This window comes from Erithacus rubecula, assembly GCF_903797595.1.
Source record: "Erithacus rubecula genome assembly, chromosome: 11".
In the NCBI taxonomy this organism is placed as follows: Eukaryota; Metazoa; Chordata; class Aves; order Passeriformes; family Muscicapidae; genus Erithacus; species Erithacus rubecula.
This window is the reverse complement of record NC_136663.1, coordinates 16,663,915-16,689,361: the sequence shown is the minus strand read 5'-3', so window position 1 is coordinate 16,689,361 and position 25,447 is coordinate 16,663,915. Positions and strand designations below refer to the sequence as shown.

The following is a 25,447-nucleotide window of genomic DNA, read 5'->3' as shown; positions in this document are numbered from 1 at the left end:
CGGCAAGGCGCGCCCTGCCCTCCCTCCTGAACCCTCCGCGACCCCTGCCCGGGTCACCCTGCAGCCCATCCCCGCCGCTCGGGCTGTGCCAGTGCCGCAGTGCTATCGCGGCATCGGCCGGGGGGCCGGGGCAGGGCTGGCACCGCTCACCCCGCCCCGCCCGTGCGCTGCCCGGGGCTCCGCAGCGCTGTCCCCGCACCGCACCGCCCGGGGCTCCGCAGCGCTGTCCCCGCACCGCCCGGGGCTCCGCAGCGGCTGTCCCCGCACCGCCCGGGGCTCCGCAGCGCTGTCCCCGCACCGCACCGCCCGGGGCTCCGCAGCGCTGTCCCCGCACCGCCCGGGGCTCCGCAGCGGCTGTCCCCGCACCGCCCGGGGGCTCCGCAGCGGCTGTCCCGCCACCGCCCGGCTGTCCCCGCAGCGCCGTGCCCAGCCCCGCTCGGCCGGGGCTACGTGTCGCTCCTGCGGGCGGCCCGGCCCCGCGCCGAGCCGTTGGCCGTAGCCCCGCCGGTGGCCGCCTCGGGCCGGTACTTGAGCCAGCAGATGAGCCATGTAACGACGACGGAGAAGAGCGCGAGGATGCTGGCGACCGACAGGCAGATGGGCCCCACCGGCGAGGGCGATGCCGCGGCGCCGGGCGCGGCGTCCCCGCCGTACTGGTTGACGAAGATGAGGCCGGTGAAGAGCAGCACCACCATGGAGAGGAAGGAGACGACGACGCACACGCAGCCGGCGCTCAACGCCGCCCGCTTGCAGCTCTGGCAGCTCTCGTAGCCGCCGCCCGAGGAGCGCGGCCCGGCGGGGGCGGAGGGCGGCGGGGCGAGCGCGGCCGCCGCCTCCCGGGCGCGGGGCGGGCGGCGGGGCGGCAGCGGCGGCAGGCGGTCCTGCGGCACCGGGTCGCGGGCCCGCAGCTGCGGCGGGCAGGCGGCGGCCAGCTTGGTGTTGACCGGCAGGCCGTGGACGCGGTGGTCGGGCAGCGCCGTGCGGTGGCGGCAGAGCGGGCAGGCCAGCGAGCCGCCGGGCGAGCGCCCCGGGCCCGGCTCGGCGCCCGCGGCGGGGGGATGCTGCGCGGCGCGCAGGTGCAGCTGGCTCAGGCACTCCTGGCAGAAGGTGTGCAAGCACTCCAGCAGCTTGGGCGCCCGCCGCTCCAGGTCGAAGTAGTTGTAGCAGATCTTGCACTCGTAGTCCTCCGAGCTGGGGGCGGCGGCCGCCGCCGGCGCCGCCACCGCCGCCTCATCTTCCCGCCGCCCGCCCTGCCCTACGCCGCCCGTCTGCGCCGGCTCGGCCATAACATCTCGCCGGAGGGGGACGCAGAGCCGCGGAAAGGCGGGGGGTGCCGGGTGCCGGGTGCCGGGCAGGCGGGCGGGAGCCGGGGCAGCCGCGACCCCGCCGCCTCCGGCCGCGCCCGGCGGGGAGGGCGGGGGATGGAGGGAGGGCCGCGGCCGCCTGCCTGCGTCCCCGCCGCGCTGGCGGTGCCGGGGGCTGCTGGCGGCTGCCGCGGGCGGGGGGCGGGATCGGCGCCGCCCGCCCCCGGGAGCGGCCGCCGGTGCGCGGTGGCGGCTGCGGGGCCTCTGCCGCCCGCCCGGCGTGCGGTGCGGTGGGGCTCGGCACGGCACGGCACGGCACGGCACGGCACGGCCCTCCGCAGAGCTGCGGTGCCGGATCCCGGTGCCGGGTCCCGGTGCCTCGCTGCTGGCTCGCCGGCGGGAGCCGCCCCCGCTGCACGACCCGGCGGGGCTCGGTGCTCTCCCGCAGTCACCCCGCCCTGCAGCGCTGCGGGGAGCACGCCTGGGTGCCGGGCAGCCTTGTAATCCTGGAGCGCATCTTTTTAAAGCGTTCTGCCGATTTTAGCAACTGACGAGGATTCCCCACTGCCAGTATGCTTTGGGACCAGCAGTTACAATGACATGACACTCGTTAGGCACGAACACGGCAGATGAAGCGTTAATACGGGAAGGCAAGGGTGACATCTCTTTCATACACCGCAGCTCACAGGGTAACTGATATTTTACTACTTTTCGGAGAGAACATTTTGTGCATTGTGGTTCTCATTCATTATGCACGCTGAAAAATAAGAGGTATTTTATTCCGGAAGCTGGAGGCGGAAGGAGCTGCTGATGTTGTTATTTACATCCTGACATCGCTATACAGCTGAGAGCTTTTGCCCAGTTTGATGAAAAACCATCCAACAGTGAGATGTCCATAGCTGGTAATGTCATATGTTAAACAACCCGATGGATTTCACTACATCGAAGTCTGCAGTGCCTCATCAGGGAACTCTCGGGAGAAACTCCTTTATCTTCAGGTGTAGCAGAGCCCAAAACAGTGATTATTGTTCTGTAGTTCTGACAATAGCTTTATGCAAGTAAGGCCCGTGTTTCAGGCACATTTGCCTCGCTGTCTTGCTAAAGCTGCACCTTGGCCATATCAACGCTGCACTGAGAGCTGTGTCATCTTGGATGCCTTCTCCCCTCTCTGCCATGGGATATGCTGGATCAGGCATGCTTCACAGCAGATACTGGGGAAAGCTCTCTCCTACTCAGTGCTGTCTGTGCTAGGACTTGGCTCTGAGCATTCTTGAAGAGTTAAATAAAGTGGGGGAACCATTGTTTAGAAAGACTGATTTGTTGGAAAGATTTGTAAACTGTGATGACAGGTCTGATGATCGTCCTAGCAAAAGAGGGAACATAGCTTAGCTTAGTATAAACTGAAGTCACAGGCTAAAGTTGAACAGCAAAAAAGGGGAATGTTCTCTGTACAGAGAGATATTTGTTTTATAATTTATCCTAAGAGATGTTTTAAAATCCTTTTAAAATGTTGGTTGTGTCTCTAAAACAAAGAAGGTGACTTTTACTGCCACTGTCTGCAGTGCGCAGCTACTTGGCCTGTGGAGTCAAAAATTACCCTTTTTAAAAAGCCCACACTAGTTTATAACCTCACAGCTAATCTACCTGATGAATTTGGACTTTTCATATAACTCTGGTGACTTCCCTTTTTAAAATGAAATCTCATTGTATTTACTCAGGCATTCTTATATTCTAAAATGTATGTTTCTGATAGTTTGTCCATTTTGGTTTTGGTGGGGTTTTTTTGTGTAGGCTTTTGGTTTTGTTTCATTTGGTTTGGGTTTCTTGCTTGCTGCTCATTCCAGATAGCATCATCTTCCTATTTAATTATTTCACTGTTAAAAGATGTCAGCTTATCCCAGGCACTACCCTTTTCTTTAATATGACTGCCACTTTCATAACCCTACAACTTACAACAATTTTTGAAACGTGAGAGTCCTCAGATCCACACAAATATGAATTAATATTTCAAGTTTTTTTTTTTTTTTGAGGCACTGTATCAAATGCTTTAATAAGGTCCAGATATGTCAGCTGCATTTCTGGTTCAAACTGCTTCACCCCTGCCTTTTGTGTTGAGTTTTCTTATCTGATGTGTATCTGCCTTGAGGTCAACTGAAACTCCATCTAATAAGTATATGAAAGTCAGCCTTGGGAAAGCTTCCTGTAATTCTGGCATGAAAACTGCACAGAATAGATGGGGAAGTTGAGCATAACTAAAAAAATAATAATCATTAAAAACAGCTAAATGCAAAAGGAGGATTAAATTTACTCTTCTCTTTGCTAAAATGAAGAATGAGAAGAACTGGTGAGTAGTCACAGCAACTTCCTTGTTCACAGTTAGCCCTGTGAGCACAATGCTGGATGACCTGGTCCCACACAAGCAAGGTTATCCTGTGCTGTGCAGTCCCTCGAGAACATTATTTAGCACAGCATGTAAGGTGCCTCACTCCTGCTGAGACGCTGCTCTGTTCTGGAGCAGCACAACTCCTCTTCACCTCTTTGTGTCTCTAGTGGCATTTGCAGGTTCTGTCCTTACCCTTCTGCTAGCACAGGAACTCATGTGATGACACAGCCAGTCAGTGCTTGGACACAATCCAGGTGAACATTTTAAACTTTTTTAATGAGTTTTTCTGCTGGAACATCTCAGGGAAGCAGGTTGTTGCCTGAGTGCATGAGATCTGCAGCCAGGGCAGGGGAAAATGCCAGAGGCTGTGTGGTCAGGGGAGGAAATGAGGTGGGACCACAGCGTGCTTGATTTACGTACATTTACCTTGCTGTGGAACAAAGCCATTAATGATTTCAGCCTTCTGTCACAGCCCAGCATCCTGTCGTGTGTGTCACAGTTGTGTCATGGGATGGTACAGCCCAGAGCCAGGCTGGGCAGCCTGCAGTGACAAACTGAGGGGTGAGCTGTATCCCCTGCAGCCTTCTCTTGTCTCTGCAGGACAGTGTCCCAGTGTGGCTCTCTGGGAGGCTGTGGGCTCACCAGGCACGGGGTTTGTGCCACATCTGCTCCCTGTGATGTGGTGCTGCCCTGGCTCCTCTGTCACTAGGACAGGGAGGCTGCCCAGCCTGGAATTAAAGGGGGCTTCATATCTGGATCCTTCTGGTGATTGACCTTGTGATTCTTCACAAGCAGAGGAGCTGGACCATGAGAACTGGAAAACACCTCTATGCTGAATTTAAAGACTTCATAGGCAGGCATTGAAGAGATGAAATATTTCTTCAGATTTTTGGAAAAGTTACCGTATTTCTGGAGATCCAGATGTATTCTCTCTTTTAGTCACTTTAAAAACAATGAGCATTTTTTAGCTGGATTGTCAGTTGTAGGGATGGCTTTTTAGTGCGAAACATGTATTAGCTATTATAAGAGAACTCCAGAATGTAGCTGAAGAGATTCTGAGGACTGACTTTTGTTTGAAACACTACAGGAGACTTTGGATGTGTCAGCAGAAGTTGTGTTAGAAATTTAGAGCAAAAGTGGCAAACAACCCTTACAAAATACACATTTTTCCACTTAATAATTCTGCAGCTGGTAAGAATTGATTTTTAGTGTGTTAAATATTGGGCCTGATTTATCCTGTGCAGTGTGCCAGTTTCATGCTGGTTCAAGACTTGATCTCAGAAGAGTTGTACCAGTATAAATTAATTAATGAATCAAACCCAAAACCTCATAGAAGAATCCTCCTGTTTTTTCACAAGGGACATATTGGCATACACCCCTGCAGCCATAATATCATGTTAAGCTAGTTTAATTCCCCAGAAGATCTCTGTTCTTATACAATAGGTATGTTTGTCACATTTGATGGGTGGCAAAACATATGTCTTATTTTTATGTCCTATCATTGCACAATAGGATGCTGCATCATCTTCTGCTTGCTTCACGTTGACATTTTGTTTCATATAAAGTATTTCTGAATAATTTATAATTAAAGTGCTTTTTTACATTTTCTGTATTGGAACTTCTGTAAAAGCTATTGCATGTTGGTCTATTGCATTCAGTACTGAAAGGAACATTCATTTTCAATAATATTTGCAGGCCATTTCAGGGAGCTGAAAAAGAGAAAATGGATTGCAGTTATGAGCAATTCTACATCAGTCACAGCCATATAAAAATATGTTAATCTCTTAACATATATAATAGTAAAGGTGCAGAAGTAGATGAAGGAATACAATGTTTGACACCACTCTCCCCCCAGAAAAGCCATTCTTGTGTTGTATCTGCTAAATACTGTCCTAATTCAGTTGCCTCAGGAAATGAGAAATGTGTGAAGGACAGACCTTTGCTCACCACTCATCTCTGCTTGTGAGGTCTTTGCTTTCTCTTTTCTCCTAGGTTAAGCTTTAAGCTTCTCCTCCTGACTCAGTGTTGACCTGCAGCCCCAATCACAGACACACCCTCATTGCCATCAGTCTGATGCCAAATTGTGCAACAGGTTCATTAGCAGTAAAAAGGTGAGGCTTAAACCTGAGGGTGATGCACAATTTCTGATGGGAATAGTTCTCATTGTTCCCATCCATCTCTTTTCCATAAGGTGTTTTCAGCACATCCCAGATAGGTAACTGCATTACAAGCTTTTGTTAAGAAATGATGAGGAACCATTTGAAGTTGTGAGGGCATGTCCAATGTGTGCATCTCCTTCTCAAACAGCTGAGCTTGAACAGCACAGAGATCCCCACAGATGTGCTATCCACAGGAAACCCAGCTCACAAGTGTTTAAGCTGATGACAGAGACAGGCTGGCTCTGCAGTTTGGGCAGAGGTGACTCTGGTGTTCCTGTGCACACCTGGGTTTGACCCAGCCCATGGGAATAATGTGTTGGATTGTTTGGGCTCCAGAGCTGTGCAGCCCTTGGTCCCTCAGGCTGTAGAGCAGTGACACCCACCAAAGGAGTCCCCATCTCCTGTGGTGTGGCACATTATTCATGGCTGCTTGGAGCAGCAACTGTGTTAGGGCAGCTCTGCCCTGGCTGTTTGCAGGCATTTTATTGATCTTTTAGAAAACAGTATTTAAATTGGTGCAGTCTTCCAGGTTAGCTGCAGCTTTTGGATCAAATGTATTTGTGTAAAATTTACCTTCTCCTAAGCTAATGGCACCTCTTCAAACTCTGTGGTGATGATAAAACTGAATCAAGAATCCAGGAATTTTATTCTTGGGTTTAATGTTGGGTTAAAAAAAAAAAAAATCTAAAAAGAGAAAAAGAGGGGAAACCTCAGGGAATTCCTTTGTTTTAGCCAGCTGTGTTTTCTGTGCTTTCAGTAGTGAAAATTTAATCCAACACTGGGTGCTGAATTAGGTGTCAGTGTGGGGCTGGCAGAGCCTGTTTGGGCTTGCTTGGAGCAGCAGCCTCTGCAAAGAGAGAGGTTTCTGCTGAGCAGGGCATTTTCAGATATAGAGCTGCCGTGTCTCAGTGGCACCTTGGGGCTCAAAATTATGGTTATGTTGGCCACAGTAAAGCAGCTGGGTAGGAAAATTTATAAAAACAAGATTAATAATTATTATTAATTGCAATTAGAGTAATTAGTGAATGCTAGCATGGTTATTAGCTCTTGGGCAGTTACTTTTTGCTACCCAAATTGTCCTTGCATTGCAATGACATAGTCTATGGAATCACTTTAGAATTGCTTAGTCCTTTGGGAGCTCTGTTTAGAAGACACAGTACACATTCCAGTTACTGATTTTATTTCAGGATATCATTGGTAACCTTGAGTTAAAATAGGGATGGATGGTTATCTCTGAAGTGAAATCCTGAGCCAGTGAAGCTAGTTAAGAATTTCTGTCATCAACTTCAAAGTGGCCAAGTTTTTGTCCTTGAAAATGACATGAACGTTTTTTTTAAGACAGCTTGGAAATAACTACCATTGCTCAGACCATAATATTATGTATATGTGATTGAATCGCTTCCAAATGAGAAACAGGTGAAGAATTTTGGATTTCTTTTTTTTTTTTTTTGCATTCATACTATTGCATATATGCAGATATTAAAATTATAATTTGTTTGTTTTGAGCTGAAGTGAACACACGGGAGTTAGTTTATTGCAGGGTTTTTTGTTGTTTTAAAATAAACTTTAACACCTTCTCACAAGAAATAGCAAATTTAAACATCACTTGTCATGAGCCTAAAACCTACCTGGCTATTTGAGACCCTGGAGAAGCCCGGCCTCTGCTTTTAAAAGAGATATTAGTCAGAAAAGCAAAAACCAAGTGTTAGGGCTGAATTAGGGACAATTCCAGATGACAACAGAAAACATTGTTTTGTTGCTGTACCAGCCACATACTCTGGGTACTTTGGTGCCTTTCCTCTAGGAAGGAAACATTCAGGCAGGACAAGGAGGAGCAGGAATGAAGGAAACCTGAGTGCAGGACTGCACAGCCTCTGGAAGAGATGGCTCAGAGGAGATGCAGGAGCAAGTGAACTAGCTCTGCTGAACAAGCCCAGTGGCTCAGACAGGATGAAGAGATCTCCAGCATTACAGGGATGGAGACTGCCAGGGGGGATGCTGCCAGCTTCACATCTCTCCCTGCCAGGGGGGACTGTAACTCCAGAAGGAGAGGGATATCTGATTTGTTGCTTGGCATGCTCCTGCTGTATTGTCCCCGCTTGGCCCACTCCCTCTCATAAAATTGGTAAGGAAGTTGAGAAGCTTGATTCTAATGGGTTGATTAGATATGAAATATTTTGTAATGAAACCAACTCACAACTGGGATGTCTTTCTGAAGGGCGTGAGAACTCAGGATGTAACCTTTGAGAGAAAACTCTTCAATTAGCTAGAAATGCCATCCTAGCTGAGTCAAGAAAGAGATTCCTTCATCCTAATTTAAAATCTAAATTACATTAATTGAAGAGTGTATGGTTCCTGAGTTTTATGAATAACTGAAAATTGATTAAATTGCCATTTCTTATTCACAATTGTTTTCCCCAAAAATATGTGGACTAAATTTGTAGACACAGTAGTAAATGTCAGTTTGGAAGAATTCCATTGGATTTATTGCTGTTATTCTAGTTGCACCTTCCTTGGAGAGTATAGAATCAGGCCCTGCATGCACAAGTTTTCTACTTTTAGACTTGAGGGAATATAATCAGGATCCTGGCTGAGATTCCATTCCAGATGAAGTCTTTCATATGCAGATTATAAAATCAGTAAAAAACAAGCTTAGTTTGGCATGGACTTCAAAAGAGACCTTTGGATGATTTTATCAACAACAGAAGAGGCAATTCATTCTTCATGCTGGAAATCAACATGTATCTCATTTTAGAAGATATATGTTGGTCTATACTGACTGTATAGATCTGGTTTTTGAGTAGAGAGAAAAATACCATATTTGAGATAATTTTTCTTAGAACCACTTCAGATCTCTGAAGTGCCCTCAAAAACCTTATCCCCTAATCTCAGAGAAACATTTTTGCCCAATGTATTTAGATCGATATTTTTGGTTTATTTATCCATGTTGTCTTGTCTTTTTGACTGCCTAAGGCTTCAAATAAGATTTTAGAAGTTTATTCCAAGTTTCAGTATTAATTCTGCAGGGAGCTTGAGCATTGAGTTAAGAGTTGTGGTTTGGATTTGTAGATGCTAATGCAAGAAAGCTCCCAAGGAATGCAACTTCTCTCAACTCTTGCACTGCAAGAGACCTCACAACCACTAAGGAAGGGAGTTAAAACCTGATTTTCTCTTCAGCCATTGCCAGGAAAGCTGCCAGCCAGAGGGATGATCCATGGTGGATGGTCAACAATCATAGTTAAAAGTTCTGTGTGCTGCCATTGCTTTTCAAAACTGCATATTCCCCAAAAGAGCACAAATAAATAGAGAGATAATGGGGTGGGCATGGATGTCTTCTCTGAAACAACCACTGGATGTCTCAAACAGCAAATGCTGCCCTCACATCCACCCTCCCAGTCAGAGGGTGCAGCAGCTTCTCTCAGGTGTGGTTGAACACCTCTCAGATGACATCTGACATTATTGATGCAGAGGAAATATTTACCAAGATAGTTGAAAATAATATTAATGTAACCCTACATGCAGTTGATAGAGTTTGCATTAAAGGGTGGTAGCAAAGTATGGACCTATTTCTCTCCTGCAAAACAAAAGTTCAACCTCTCACCCCACCCCCAGCTTGCAATTTGGTGATATTTAAATGCATTCCAACAGTGAAATGTTTGGTCTGGAATGAGGTATAGTAGAAAATCACTCCAAGTATAGTAGAAAATCACTCCTATTGTAATTTATGAGAGATGAAAAATCGTTTATGATTCTATTCTGAGAGGGATGAGGGAGCTGCCCAGGCAAGCTCCAGTTCAGTGGTGTCTCCACAGAGGAGTCTCTAAATGGAGCTTTGCCCTGTATTCCTGGCTTCCATATGGGCCCCTTTTCCTTTTTTCCTTCCACTGGTCCAAAGATGGTCACATTTCTAAGGGTTTTTCAAAGGAAGGGCAGGCTCAGGCTCTGGAAACACACTGGTGACACCTGGAAGAAACAGTCAGCTTCTTTTATCCACATGTAAGAATAGCAGAATAGCAGGGCCCCTGCTTCAAGAGCAGCTGAGTAGCAGTTTCTAGAATCAGGGCTAAGTCACAGGTTTTTCCCACTGCCCTGTAAAGTTAATTTCACAGCTTCCACTATTTGAAGTGGATAACTTGTATTATTTTTAATGAATCAAGGTAAATGCTGTCAGACCTCCTAATGGTTGTTTCTATCTACTATACCTTAAAAAATGTACATATGTATCCTCTTGGCTTTCTGCCAGTCAATCAGTGTTAAAGCATTGACATATGGATGTGGGATTTTTTGCTGTCTTTAAAATAGGATCAATGACATTAAGTTTTTTCATGTAAATAGTAGAAATAAAGCAGAAAAACCCGAGAGCTATTTATGTTTTTTTGGATGACATCTGTAATGTGGGTGGCATAGAATAAAAAGTAGAAAATTTCAAAGCTGTTCATAGTTGAATGAATTGACTGAGTATGTATTTTTTAGCAGTTTGAAAGGCATTAGTTATGCAAAGTTCAAACATGCAAGCAAAATAAATATATGAACTAAAGATAAACCTATGAACTGGCTGCACAAATCTCAATCCATTTATTTGCTCGTTTTCCACTCCCACCCTTTTTTCTCTGGACTGTTCACTCCTCAACAGAGTTTTCACAGAATCCCATAAATTGCCTGAAATAAAATAATTCAAGAAGCCTCTGTTGCCCTTCACAGGATGCTTTTTGTTGGCTGAGTCTCTGCAGGGACCAAGCAATCCTTCTGGCCAGGCTGACCTGCCCTGGCAGTGGCCAGCTCATGCTGCAAATAGATTTTAGACAAAAGAAAAGATCCCTCCATCTCTCCAGTCCCAAACAAGTGTTTGCAGCAGTGACTCATGCTGCCATAATGCAGGGATAAACACTTGGGAGACATGAAGCTGCAGCTGTAGAGGTGATGGCAGGCAGTTTGGTGATTGCATGTAAGGTGCCACAAGGGAGAAGCTGCCAAGGGGCAGAGAGGTACAGGGCTTCAGATCCATCCTGTGCTCTGAGCATGGGAAGAACCATGGAGAACATGCTGTGTACACAGGGCCTGTGAAAGTGGTCTCTGGCAGGGCAGGATAACCCTCTGCTCCCCAGCCCTAGTGAGTATCAATTACTTGTGCCCCAGAAAAGGTGCAGGATTCAAATCAGCAGCTCCTTTTGCAGTTTTTGTTCAGTTCTGTGTGTGCAGGCTGTGAGCTGCCCATTAGCACTGGCTGCTCAGAGGCAGCACACTGTGCTCAGGCTTCCTGCTGTGCTTGTGGGCTCAGCAAAGCTGACTTTTCCAGAATAATGCCTTCTGGAAGGAAAAGACAGTTGTAAAAAGTAGGGTATTACTCTGTATTTGATAATAATTGCTTGAGAACTGTAACCTTGTCTCCATTTTTACACTTGCTGCATGAGGATTTGTTGAAGAGCCCATGCCAGGAGATGTCTCAGAATAAAGCAAGCAAGGGAAAGGATGTTTGCTCAGCTGTGCCCCTCCAGCAGTGCTCGTGCCCCTTCAGCAAAGTGTGTTACCAGCCTGACCATTTCCAGGGGAGCTGCTTGCAAGGATCTGGAGCTGCCACCCAAAGCAAAGACCCTCCAGGCCCTTTTACAGGAATGATGCACAGAACCTGCTGAACTCCCTTGTCCTTGTGCCACCCCTTCAGTGCAGGCACTGAGTGCTGTAAGCAGAGATCACCAGACAGCAGCATGGGAGCTGCTGCAAAAAAACCACTAAAAGCCCTTTCCACAGTTTCAACACCATTGAGGCAACACTCAGCACAGAGAAAGAGAAGTTTTTACCATTTTAAGCCTAGACTGTTATTCATAAGATCAGATTTTTTTTTTCCCCAGAGAGCTGGTATATGGTATTTTAAATAAGAAATCAGACAGGTCAATTCTTAATGATAGTTAAGTTTCAAAACATTATCAGGGGTGAAGTTCAACATTTCAATACAACATTATTAATTGTTCTTCTGCTGTTGTTTCCTAAAGCAGTGCAATAGCAAAGGTCTGGCATAGACAAAAATAACCAGACACATTGTGAACACCTCTAGGAATTTCACAGTAGATATACATGCAATTGAAGTGTCCAAGTGATATGGTGCAGAATAATTATTTAAATAACATGCTAATCTTCACTGGAAATTAGCAATATCATTTCAAGCAATGCTAATCATAAGCAATTACATGGAATTATCTGGTTACTTACACTGCAAACAGAAAAGTTAATTATTTCTACCCAAGACAGCAGACACAGCTTCAGCACATTTCCTTTCTTGCTGTTTTTGAAGCTGCTTTCATCTTCCCAAGTTCTAAACTTTGCTTTGCTTTTGTACTTACTTTCTCTAAAACTGAAAATATATATAAAATAAGGATTTTATAATAAAATTATGTGAGAATTATTAACAAATGGCTCTACAGTTCCATTTTCCTCCGTATCTATAGTTGTAGGACTTGATGAGCAGGTGGGAACCCAAAGGGCTGATGTGTTTCACATGACTATGTGCTGGAGCTTTACATTTTCTGACCATCTGTGCAATGACAATTTCTGTGTGTTCAGTGCATTGCAGGCTGCAGAGGTATCACAGGTTCAAATCTTTCTGTGTCACTCAGCTAAACTAATGAAGATATTGGCATAAAAAGCATTTCCTCTTATCAGAAAAGGCCTACAAAATATGCAGACTTGAGACCCATTACAGCTGTGCAGACTCCTGTTGTGATTCTTTCTTTATTGACCTTTCCTGCAATTTTTTCTTTCTTAAAGCATTTCTTCAAACTGGATTTTATTTGACCTTTGATAAGCATTAAATCAAAAACAAAAAAACCTCAAGTGCTATGGAAACCATAATCTCTCATGTATTGGTTTCCAAGAACAATTTCTACAGATTTTTTTCATCTCTTCACCATATTTCAAAATTTCAGTTCCTCCAGCTAATCTGAGACAGCTCCATTTTGTTGCCTGCAAGGTTAGTGGGTGGTTGGGTCTGACATTCAGTACTGAAAGTCTCAGATCCAAAATAATGTGTTCAGTAACTCATCAACTAAATATAATGAAAAAGCAAAAGTCTTATAAAAAGAGTGCTTGTAATTTGTGGTATTAAAGCATGCACATTTTAATGGTTTCTTTTTCAGTATGAAGAGTAAAAAATGCAAATTGCCAAAAACTGGTGAAGGAAGATGGAAGTAAGGGTTGAGCTCTGAGTATGTTGAGATAATGACTGAGGAAATGAAAACAAGTGGGGTGAAGCTGAAGAGAAAATTTGTTCAAACCTGTTTAAGTACAATGCTGTGGTACTTGGTGAGTTGAGAATCCTGTCTTCATTTCACAGCCAAAGGATCTCTGTGTTTTCTGGGTGCCACCCCTCCCTCTGGCACAGCTCACATGTCACTGCCACGTTCAGTGCTCTCAGGTCCAGTGATGTTTGCAGCTCTGCCCTGCCCAATCTCCACCACCCCTGCAGGTATCAGAGATGCTGCTGAGGCAGATAACCCTGGAACAGAGACATCTCATCATCCAGTGCCTCTCTACCCCCTGAAATTCTTTCAGCAGGGGCTTCAGTTTGTTCATGCTCCTGTCATTTCAGTGGTTTGTTGTTTGGAAATCTACAGTTCTGACAGTTGTGTTTGTAACTAACAAGCCACAGCCTCCTCAGAGGCATCCCAGCTGAAGTAACTCTGAGTGTGATCTTCCACATGAAATTGGCTGCTGTCTGTAGAATGACAGTAAAAGCTGTGCTCCTATTTTGCTCCTCCAGACCCATTCCCTCAGTTTATGAGGGTAAACAAGGCTTATCTGGCTGTCAGGATTGCAAACTCAGGCTGACATCTGAAAACTGAGCTGTGCTCTCCTAGCATCATCATCCACCCCCAGCCCTGGAATTTGTACTTCACTCTTAACTTTGTTGATGCTGAAGGCAAAATTATCCAGCATCATGACAATGACACCCGTTGTTGTTAAGGAAATGCCTTCAGCACAAGGCACTATTCTCAGCTTTCTCAAAAGTAATCCTTTGTATTCTCATCTTTCATGCTTTTCCTCAGCCCAGGGGTGATTTTCTTCCCTTGTGAAAATGTAGCTAAATACTGACCAGCTATTAGTGAGATATTTTGGCTCTGGATGAGGCAGTTTCACTAGATAAAGTTTTAAAAGCTTTTTATTTTTTTGCTACTGGACAGTATATAAATAACTTCTTTTAAACACTCACAGAATTCTACTCATCTAGTCTTTTGCAGTAAAATTGGTTCCACTGGTTTTACAGAAGGTTGCCTTTCTGAATCTCTGGAAATATATATGGGCCATGCAAAGTGTGGGACAGTTCTTTAATTTTTTTTTAATTGTTAAATTTAGGGAGTTCTTTCTACTGCAAGTCTTTCAAGGGGCCAAATCCTGAGTATTTTTCTTGCCCATCAGGAGGAATGGAAGGTAAGTCTCTGGAAAAGGCCATTAGAACATTGTTTCATAAAAGGAATAGAAAATGATTGATTCATACTCTTGCTTTGAGCAAGAGTAAACAGGTCATTCTGTGAGCAGTAGAAATGGTAAAATAAGGTTCCTATAGATTTTTACATTTTCCTATTAATAGACATTTTCAGTCTTCTGCCCTTGCTTTTCTTCTCAAATCCTCCATCCTGTCCATGGCCCAAACACCTCCCACTGCTGTGCTGTGGTCTTTCCTATGACCCTCTGTTCCATCCTGGAAGCATCTCTATTTCCCTTCTCCTGTTCCCCCCTGACCAAGCTGCTGAATCCTGCAGCTGTGTCCATATCTGTTCTGTACTGGATAGACAAAAGTGGAAATAAGTGTATTCTACTGGGGTCATCAGGCAGCTCAAGCCGTGTCTCTGCTGCACTGTTGTTTTTCCCTAAAGCCACAGGAGCACAAGTCTGGGAAAACCTCTGCTCCTGAGATGGATTTTGTTTGTATTTGCTAACTGGTTAAAAAATTGGTTGAGGGGAGGTGTTAGAGGCAGTTTGATTGGATTGATCATTATCTTCCTAAGAAAATGTCCAAAAGCCACTAATGAGTTTTCTTCGTGTCCTAAACTTAGGAAGATGCTGAATGGTCTAGCAGGGAAGCCACGTGAGAAACAGCTGAGGTCACCTGGCTCATTCAGCCTGGTGCAGAGACTGAGGGGAGGCCTTCATCACAGTCTGCAGCTTCCTCATGCAGGGGAGTGGAGGGGCAGGCACTGATCTCTGCCCTTGTGCCCAGGCACAGGAGCTGAAGGAGCAGCAGGAGGCTGAGTCAGGGGTAGCTGCATGCCAGGAAAAGTTGTCTCACCCAGTGGGTGTTGGGCACTGAACAGCTCCCCAGGGATGAGGCCACAGCACCAGCCTGCAGAGCCCAGGAAGCCTTTGGGCACTGCTCTCAGGCACAGGGTGTGACTCTTGGGGCTCTGCAGGGCCAGCAGTTGGGCTTTGGTGATCCTTCTGAGTCCCCTCCAGCCAGGATATTCTATAATTCTATGAAACTGCACCTGAAAAGTTTCCTTCACTCCAGACATCAGTCTATATTAGGAACATTACTCCCACAAATCCCTTCACTTTCCATGGCAAAAAAAAGGGTCACAAACTTCCATTATCAGCTCTTGTAGTACTTGTAATCACTCATGTTGATTCCAAGACTGGATAAGGCATATTAAAATAAACAAGTAGAAATTTCCCCCTTATTTTTTTTTTCTATTAACTTTAGAGTAATCTTGATTAATAAAACCTGAATTCCCCTCAGCTGGATGCTGACATCCTCACTGAGACACACGCCCACTAACCTAAGTGTGCACCTGAGAAGGAATTAGGGAGAAGCTGGCTGTAAGCACTTAGTTCTATTTTAATACCTGGGAAGTATTATAATGACATAACTATGTAGGCAGATCAGATAAATATTGACTTGTGGTTGGCAAAGAGATGTTTTAAGATACCCACCAAGTGCTGGCCCCAGCCATGCCCTTTCATTCCTGCCTTCCTGCTCTGCACTGTGTCTCTGGCTGAGATCCTATCCCACTGGCATCAGTGGCAAGGCTCCCAGCTGCACCAGCAGGAGTGTAATTTTACTCTTCAAATTAACATGTCAGAGATTTTTGTACATGTTGACATATAGGTGGAAAAAATAAGAATGAAATAGTTTTGAAGACTCTTTCTGCAGCACAGTGAAAATAACAATGGACTATGTTCTGAATGCATTCAGCCTTACTGAAGTCAGTCTGTGTAGAAGGAGTTAAGCAATATAAATACAATTTTTAATTAAAATTCCATACCTGTAGATTTTTCACATATCCAAGGATCAGGAAAAAGACAACAAATGTTTCCCAGATACTTATGAGTGCACCTTTTAAATTTTACAGCTATTGAAAAACAGACCCAGAGGTAAACAATAAATAATTTCCCCAAGTAAAAGAGTACAAACACATAACCTGCACGGGCTGCCCCTCTGCTCAGTCCCTGTGAGCTGGTTCTGCTGGCAGGGGAGCCCTGTCATGGCCAGGGCTGAGTGTGCAGCAGTGAGGAAAGCACCCACACATGATGTCACCTGAGGCTGGGCAAACCTCTACTGACAGAAGATTGCATTTGGAGAAGATAAAATAAAATGAATCATACAAACAGTTTGATGAGATCTGGAGTCTGCCCTGGAGTGTGGATGGGGGTGATGAAGAGCTGTGCCTGGGATTCCTCACAGAGGCTGTGTGCCCCTGGCCATGGGCTGGCCTCGCCCCAGCCCAGGCTGGGTGATGAGATGACTCTGCCATATCGAGAGCAGTGGCACTCTGGGGCCTGAGTGAGCATCTCCCACAAACTGTCACAGGAACACACTGACTTGCTAAAAAGAAAACGTGGCTTTGGTTTCCAAGCACACTAGAAAAAAAACCCCTTGATGCAATCTTGCACGATTGGGGGAATTTGAGAATGAAAAAAAAAGCAACAAACTTTAAACAAGTCTATGTTGAGCAAATGATGATTGTGCAATCCTTTTACAAAATGTATTTATGGGAATAGAAATGGGCTGTTCTAAAAAGAAAAAAAATTATTGATGGAACTGAGGTGCTAAATGTTTCAGAAGTAGGAATCAGCAAGGACCACCTGCAGCAAGGTTTGCAGCCCGAGAACTTGGAGGCACCTTCCAAGTGATAAGTCCTCTTTTTCTTCAGGAAACTCCATAGCTGCATTAAGTGGAGAAAATATTTAGAGATGTATGCTTATAGGTGTATGTGTACATGTGATGTGTACAATGTAGGTATGCAAATATTTGGGAAAATAAATAAAAGCTGATTTCAAAACAAGACAAAATCAAACTGGACACAGCTCAGTATTTTACACCTGTGAGATGAATTGATGAAAGATGAGCCCACGCAGCATGGCATCCACATCTAAGTGTTTTTCCCAAAGATCTTGCTGTGATTCAGGGAATTCTATTATCACGTTAAGAAGACAGCAGGAAGAACATCCTGGCAGGAGAAACACCAAAGAAAAGGAACATGCCAGGGGGGAGTGTGGGGTTGGGAGCCGGGGAGGGGAAGCGCAGGGCCCGGCCGGCAAGGGGCGCTCCCGGGCGGGGAAGGGCTCCTGTGCGGGAGGGGAGGGGAGGGGCAATCTCACCTGTGCGGGAGGGGCGGGGCGGAACATCACACCTGTGCGGGACGGGCGGGGCAATCGCACCTGTGCGGGACGGGCGGGGTGAAGTATCACACCTGTGCAGAAGGAGCGGGACGGGACAATCACACCTGTGCGGGAGGGGCGGGGCAGAGCATCACACCTGTGCAGGAGGGGCGGGGCAATCGCACCTGTGCGGGAGGGGCGGGGCGGGCCAATCGCACCTGTGCGGGAGGGGCGGGGCAATCGCACCTGTGCGGGAGGGGCGGGCCAATCGCACCTGTGCGGGAGGGGCGGGGCAGAGCATCACACCTGTGCAGGAGGGGCGGGGCAATCGCACCTGTGCGGGAGGGGCGGGGCGGGGCAATCGCACCTGTGCGGGAGGGGCGGGGCAATCGCACCTGCCCGCGGCCCCGCGGCCGGCGGGGCGCGCTGCGGCCGCGCTGCGCGGAGCTGGCGGCAGCATGGCCCGCCTGCTGGGCACCCTGCGCAGCTCCCAGCCCGTGGCGCGCTTCCAGCGCTCCTGCGGACTCTTCCCAGCTGGCGAGGAGCGCGGAGGCAGCGGCGACCCCGCGGAGGGGCCCCGGGAGCGCCGTGCCTGCAATGGAGCGGGCGCGCCGCGATGCTCGGCCGGCTCCGGCCGCGCTGTGCCCGGCCCGCAGGTGAGCGAGCGACTGAGTGAATGAGTGAGGGAGCGAGAGGGGAGCGGCTGTGACTCAGCAGAGCCGCCCCGGGAGAGTCCCCCCGCATCCCGCCGCCTGCCCGGGCCGGCAGGAGGGAAAAGGGCTCGGGCTGCGGGCGGGGAGCGCTGCGCGCTGCCGCAGCCCCGCTGCATCCCGGCCCCGCCAGTCTCGGAGCTCTCCGCGCTCCCCCGGGATGGGGCGGTCGGTGCGAGCGGGGCTCCTGCAGAAGGGCCGAGGGACACTGCAGCCTGGCCCCGGGATGCGGCTGAGGAGGAGCGGCTCCGTTCCCGGCGGGTGTCTCTCTGTGCGGGGCGCACCTGCCGCCCCCGGCCCTGTGCCCCCGGCCCTGTGCCCCCGGCCCTGTGCCCCCGGCCCTGTGGCCGCCCTGCGCCCCGAGGGCTCATCCCTCCTGATGGAGACGGGCTCCGCTCCTGCGCTTCCCCCCGGCCAGGCAGGTCGCGGCGTTTCCCGGCACGGTCTGTAATTCCCCTGTGAATCTGAAGGGAACAGGGAAGGGTATGATGCAACCCATGTGTACAGGTCGGACGACCTGCTTTTTCTCTTACTGTAATGACTGGATTCATTAGCAGATTGCTTTGTGGTGCCTTTTGGAAAGCAGGTGTGATAATGGGATTCCAAACTCTACCTGCAAGATAAACTATTCATGGACCAGCTATGAATGTCACAACTCTACCTCTCCTTCCCTACTGTACTATTTTACTCTTCCCTTTTCCACATCCAGTGCTCAGCTTCCCATTTCAAGCATCAAAAATTCTTCTTAGCCGCTGCTTGACTCTTTCTCAATTAGATGTAGTTCAGTCTGTTCACTTCTGAAGTACAGTAAGCTCTATTTTGGGTAAACTATGCAGACTATTCACTAAAAGATTTATTGTCACTGCTTTCTTTTGAACAGTGACGTAGTTCATGTGACAGTGTTGATACTAAAATCCTGCCCAAGTTAATGCTCCATGAATGCAGCTGTTCACCTTGAGCAATTGCTTTGGGTTTCATGAAGTAAGGCACAATTACCTTTATGTGAAGGGTGAATGCATTCTGGGTGAGACTCCAAGAAACTTGGAGATAAATGCAGAAGAGTTTGTTACCACAGAATTATGACATTGACTTCTGAAACATGAAAATTGGGTTCAAAGACTCCCAAAAAGGAGATGGGAGTAATAGATTGAACAGTGTTCAGAGAAGTGCTGGAATTATAAAGACAGGCTCTCCCTGTTCCATTTGATTGAAACTGGGAGTGACAAGTCCACTTTTACAAGGAGGGTCTTCTGCAACCTGACAAGAAATGTGAAGAGTGAATTTGGATCTCCCTTAACTCAAGGCTCAGACCCTCTGTTTTGTTGCTAAATGACCTGGGGTTACCCTGATGTATCTGCAAATAAGCAGTTTAGGAGTCTCATTTGCATAGCAAATTCCTTGGCCGTGAGTTCTCTATGGACATGGCATTCTCTTGCTGCTAGCTGCAGGTGTTTGCAGAAAGGTGCTAAAGTGCTGCTCCTGCATCTCCCTCCGGGAGCCTTGTGTGGCTCTGTGCCCATCCATCCTTTTCTGCAACTCGGGAGTTTCAAAGTTCTTGTCATCAGGACAGCTGATTTCTACAGGGTAGTGACTTGCACACTGCTTTGTCTTTACTGTCACAACTGTCTTAAAGGTTCCCAGGTTCTCCTATGTAAGTTCTTGGACAGCTGCTAGGTTATACCTGTAAAAACAGAGCATATTGCATGCAGTGAGATGTGAATGAGACAATGGGACTGTCACAGCTCCATGTCCCCAGGACATCCCCCCTTCCTTCAGTGCCAGCCCTCAGGCCCCTCCATCTGGCATGGGCTGGATGGGCCAGGGTGGCTCAGCTGGAGAGGGAGCTGAGGGCTGCTAGTTTGGGAGGGGATGGACACACCTGGTAGGTGAACATGCCATACTGCACTGAGGAGAGAGGATGTCTCAAAGGGGCCAAAAAGCCAACAGCTCTTCCTCTGGAAGAAGGAGGTTTTAATTATTGCATACGTTTGTGCCAGGAGTATTGCTCGGGATTCATCATCATCTTCGTTTATGTATGACCTGGAGATTAAATGTGTGTTTAAAAAAAAAAGCCACAAGGCCTGATTGCAGTGGCTAATAGTAGCCTGAGTGGCTGTGTGTCTGAATCTTTGTAAATCAGTCCTGCCTGACCCACAGCAGCTGCCATGAGATGAGACAAGGAATGAAATGCTTAGATGTGACAGCTGTGGCTTCATTAAATAATGAATAAGTCACCTAGCTCATGTTCCTCATGTTCCTTGGCCACCAGATCATTTAGAATCACTTCTTAATACCTCAGGTGCAAACTCTGATGTCTGTGTCTGTACAGAATGGTGCTAGTCCAGCACACTAGCTGGGTTTATGTCCTGGCTAGGAGTAAATATTGAATCTATGGGCTTTTAGTGGAGAAATTGTCTGGGTTTATTACTGCAGAAGACAAGAGAGCAACTTCTTGTAATTATCCTGTCTCTGGCTAATACTAATTTCTTTTCTGTACCACTTTCTCTTATTAGTTTGTTTCACAAGGAATTTATTTCTGGAGCTGCTAAAAGGCATCTTTTCCTGACACTTTGTAGGAAATCCTCAAGCTGTGCTCTTAGAAGCACCAACTTACTACCTGAAGTTGGTGTTCTGTGAGTGGCCAAATAATAGCCACATATATTTCAAAAGTGGAGCTTTGCTTATCTCTAATCTCCTGGTGGACTTTTGCTCCAGAAATTGATAGCCTGAATGAAAGGGTACAAAGGAAAAAAAACCTTCTATTCAAAGTTCTTTGTAGAGATTTGTTTGTCTTTCTCCATTCTTCCTTTCCCAGAAGCTTTATCATCTTGAGATCTGTCTTCCTGCCTTTGGGAGAGTACAGTTCATGTTTACACTGTAGTTATTCCTTAACTGTCAGAACTGCTCTGAACTGGTGCAATGTTTACAAACTGACTGATGTTCAGTGGTTCTTGCTCATGCCGTAGGTGAGGAGGATAATAATCAGGATAACATCCTGAGAAGGTAGGTACAAACTGCACATCCATCTCAGTTGTATTACAATCCTCAAAAAGGTGGTCACTTACTTGTGGGATATAGATTAAAACACTGGTTTTGCTGTGATGGGTAATTTGAAGCATGCCTGCTCTAGAGCCTGAGTTAAGGTCTCTCTTCTGTGGTGGTCCCTTTCAATAGATTTTTGCATCAGTCTCAGAAACTTGTTTATCTTTTTAAATTGTTTTGCAGGCTTACTTTGTTTCATGTTGTTTCCCTTTCCATGCAGCAGTATGTTGGTGGTAGCTGAGATAGGCTCAGCAGGAGAGGCAAACCCTTGTGAAAAAACCCCACGAGCACTGCTAGGAGAATAGACAGCAAGGCATTTCTGTCTCAAGTGCTAACACTTTGTCTCCCTAGAGAATACAGCTGAACTTTTGGGAGCTGGGGAAACATGAGAGCCAGTTTCCTGTTTCAATGGGCTGAGCACAAGGCTCCCATTCCCCAGCATCACTCCTGTGCTCTGCCACTCTGTGGCCAGATCTCCCTGCCTGGCCTGGCTGCCGAGGGAGCTGGAGCATCCTTGTGTGTGCAATTCTCAGTTTATGGTTGAAGCAGCCAGTGAGGGACAGTGTTAATTTCTGAGAGAGATGTTTTCACAGGAGGGTTTTAGCCAGCCCTGAGTGATGATCCTTTGGAAGGTGACAGAGTCACATCCAAGATTCAGGTAGTGCATGGCTGTGAGAGTCTGTTTGCCTCTCCTCAGGGAGCAGCAGCCTTGCATCCTCTCTGGAGAACAGGCTGCAAAGGCAGGTGTGTGCAGTTTACCATCTCATCTTCAGGATCTTGCTGCAGAAACAGCTGGAGCTAACAGAAGTTGGTGATTTATTGCTGATTGCAATAGATATCCTGTGGGGTGCCTGCTGCTGAGAGGCTGGGTGCTGGCACAGGGGCACATGAGGGGCAGTGCTGGCACCCAGGTCCTTACACCCATGATGATGATGATGTGCTTCATGACTCAGTGCTTCCTGGCTCACACCCTGAGTCATCTTTTTGGAGGCCACTGGACCTCATAATGAGGAGCTGTCAGGATCCTAGGATTAATTCCAGTGCTTGGAGGTGAGCCACTTACTGCTTTATAATTCTGCTGAATGTCTTGGGCCATTAGTTCAGATATCAGCCAGAATAATAAAAGTTAATCTGATGTCGTTTTTCTCGTTTGGGTCTCTGGAGAACAGGAGTAGATTTAACAGACAAGAAGCCAGAGAAAATGTGTTCTGGAAAATTCCTTTGGGCAGCCAGTTCTTTTAATTTACCTTGTTTTTGTGCTCTGCAGCGAATGTGTATGGGTCATTTGGGCAGTGGAAGGTGACTAATGATTGCTACGGCAAGTAAATCTGAGGTCCAGAGGGTGCAGGTAGTGAAAATTTTATTTAAAGTATCTGTTCACTTTCCTTCTTTGAAGGGTTTCATATCAGTCCAGTTTGGTAGCACATGTAAATTACTTTCCCAAGGTAAACTGCTATTGGTCTAGATATAGAGGACTGTGAATGCTTTAATATGGAGCTAAATTGCTGGTTTATTTATTTTATTACTAAAATTTTGGAATATTTATTAACAGATATAAAAATAAGAAATGTTTAATCCTTCCATTTGAAGACAGCTGGCAGTTGCAAGCCACTGTTAATAGGGTTCCCTGAGCCTGTGGGTTCTGGCACATGGGAAGTGATCACTATCACCCCAGGCCAGGTCATTATTTTATCCCCTCTGCAGCTTGCTCCACTGGATGGAATTATGATTGCTTTCTTAGGTCAACCAGTTTAAGGGGTGTAGTGTCTTTAGTGTTGCCCATTGCCATTTCCCTTTGAGAAGTGAAAATGCTGGGGTACTTTATTTTACAGGAGGAGTCAGTGTCAGACACCTCAGCTGTGCCACAAGGGCAAAGCCTGGATGTTTGCAGTGGGAAGGACCCAGAGGCATCAGCAGTGAGGAGCCTGTTCTCTGACACATGCAGCCCACCCACCAGGATCTGTGGCATGAAACAAAGGGCAGAGCAAGCAAAAGGCTGAAAGGAAGGTCTGGGGAGGAGGAGGAATCCTTACAGAAGGGCAGCTGTTGGCCATGTCATCTGCAGGTGTGAGGTGCCAGGGTGAATTTTGAACTGAGACTGACTGAAATGCTCTAAATCTTGCAAGCAGCTCCCAAAAAGTGTCCCCAGGGCTGTGCCAAGCACTGCTGGCTGGGGAGTGCCCATTCAGTGGGGTGGGAGATCTAGGACTTGGAGCAGCACTTTGCAACATCAGGTTTTGTGTTGGTCTCCTGGTGTGTTTCTCCACCAGAAACAGAGCTGTCATCAGCAGGGCCTCCACTAATTGCAGCTAATAATGAGGCAGCAAGAGAATTAAGAACATCTTATCTGCAGCTCTCCTCCCAGGGGCGGGCTGGCTGCTGAGTTGTTCTCCCATGTGCCTCTCACAGCTGCAATTGGAGCACATCCCTCCCTCCTTACAGGGTCTGTGCCCTGTGGGAGTGCATGGACAAGGCACTTGTGTTTATGGGATGGTACTTAACCCAAAGCTCTCTTTGGTTCTACCCTAAAAAACTACTCTTTGACTCGAATCCTGGAAATATCTGCTGGCAAAGAAGGCACTTCACCCTGTGCTGGTGCCTGATTGTAGGAGATTAAAATAGTTTAGTTTTCTGAAAATGGTATGGTGTTGCTATGTTTACACTCCAGAAGCCTTGCTGCTCTGTGCCTCTCAGAACAGACCTCTGCCATGGAGCTAATCTTTGTGAAAAATTAGCTGACTGGATTCATGATGCTGCTGGGTAAAAATAAGTGATTAACTTGTTGTGTCAAACTTCCAGGCTATAGTTAATTTCTGAAATAAAATCTTAAGGTGAGAATGAGCAATTTTGCCCTGAAAAGAAATATAGCAGTGAGATCCTGGTTCTCCATGGTCATTTGCCATTTCTGCAAGTTTCTGCTGGGCTGAATTAGGTTAGGCTAAGCTTCTCTTGAGGATCTCATCAGACCTGGCGTGCTGGGGTAAAAGTGTCTTCCCATTTCCTCCTCTAACTCTGCAGAACCCCTTGGGTCTCCAGCAGCCATGCAGGCTCCAGTAGCACTCTGACTCCTTTGGTTTTGGCAGGAAGTCAAAACTCAGGTGGTGGTGCTCGAGGGAGATGGGGGAGTGTGTGGGCAGGGTGACCATCTAATGCTGTGCAGCTGGAAAACTGCTGCTTTGTGGCACATCCTTCTACCCAAAACCAGTTTTAGTAACACTGTACCTTTGTAAATATGAAGTACAGTAAGTTTCAGAGGAATCTGATATCTGTTTTAAAGCTGGAATTCCCATCTTTCTGAACTGGCTAAAATTTGCTCTCTCTGTTTCTTAACTTGCCTTTTCCTCCCTCTGTCCACAGACACTGGTGCTACCTAATCCTTAAAATCCCTTCCTCAAGCACTTCCAGGTGCAGCCTCTGTGTTGCACCCCACAAAATTGCAGTCTAATTCTCGTAAATTAAAATGCAATTAAATAAACCTGTTCTTCCAGTGCAAAACAGGGAGGAAGTTGTATCATCTTTTCCTTCTGCCCTTCCCTCGCCTGCCTCTCTTGCCCTGTTGTTTCCATATTGCACAAATTGGCCAGTTCTTCCTGGAATGTGGGAGGATGCTGAAGCTCACCCACATCTGTCAGGGAGCTGAAACAGCTGTGTCCAAGTGCCCAGCTTCTGCCTGGCAAAGCAGGGCTCAGGGAATGCAGGGGTGAGCTCATCAAGGAGAAGTGCACAGCCCTATCTATGCTGCTGTTGTGCAGCTTTCTTGGCAGAAAAATGCTGCTGACACACATCAGTGATTCATAACAAAACTGTCAGAGCTGGGCTTCTGGGGAGCTGTTCCAGCAACTGGAGTGGCCATGAGAGGAGCAGCTTTCCATAAAGAGCAGGCAAGGAAATAAATGCAGAGGTGTGACCCTCAGTGTTGGAAAGGTGTGTGCTCAAAAAGATCATGGTGAAAGGTAGATCTCTTGCAGTTCCTCAAAATTATACTGCAAGAAAAGGAGTGAAACATAATCCTCATCCCACTGTGTGGAGGAAAGTCAGACTGTCTTGCCTTTTCAATAGCAACAAGCTAAAGCTCCAAAGTGCATGAGCTGGTAGGTTTGAGGTTTGACTAGAGAGTCTTTAAAGGTCCCCTTCCAACCCAAACTGTTCCATGATTCTCTGAATTGTGGATGTCAACTCTCCAGGTGTCTGCTAAGAAAGGAAATGAGAAGTCAAAGGGCCTGTGAGCCTGAGTGCCACATGGACACCTTTTGATGGAAG

General features: G+C 47.1%; 2 protein-coding genes across 2 annotated transcripts in view; one reads left to right on the top strand and one right to left on the bottom strand.

Annotated features, from left to right (window-relative positions):
* Positions 1–404: 404 nt before the first annotated feature.
* RNF228 (ring finger protein 228) lies at positions 405–1,403 on the bottom strand. The gene has a single exon (XM_079315564.1). The coding sequence runs from the start codon at positions 1,284–1,286 to the stop codon at positions 447–449; it is 840 nt and encodes a 279-aa protein (XP_079171690.1). The 5' UTR covers positions 1,287–1,403; the 3' UTR covers positions 405–446.
* A 16,427-nt stretch (positions 1,404–17,830) lies between these two features.
* Positions 17,831–25,447, top strand: part of SGPP2 (sphingosine-1-phosphate phosphatase 2) — a 30,808-nt gene continuing 23,191 nt past the window's right edge. Inside the window, exon 1 of the mRNA XM_079315673.1 lies at positions 17,831–18,091. Coding sequence (XP_079171799.1) covers positions 17,894–18,091 — 198 coding nt within the window. The 5' untranslated portion in view covers positions 17,831–17,893. The remainder of the gene's footprint in view (positions 18,092–25,447) is intronic.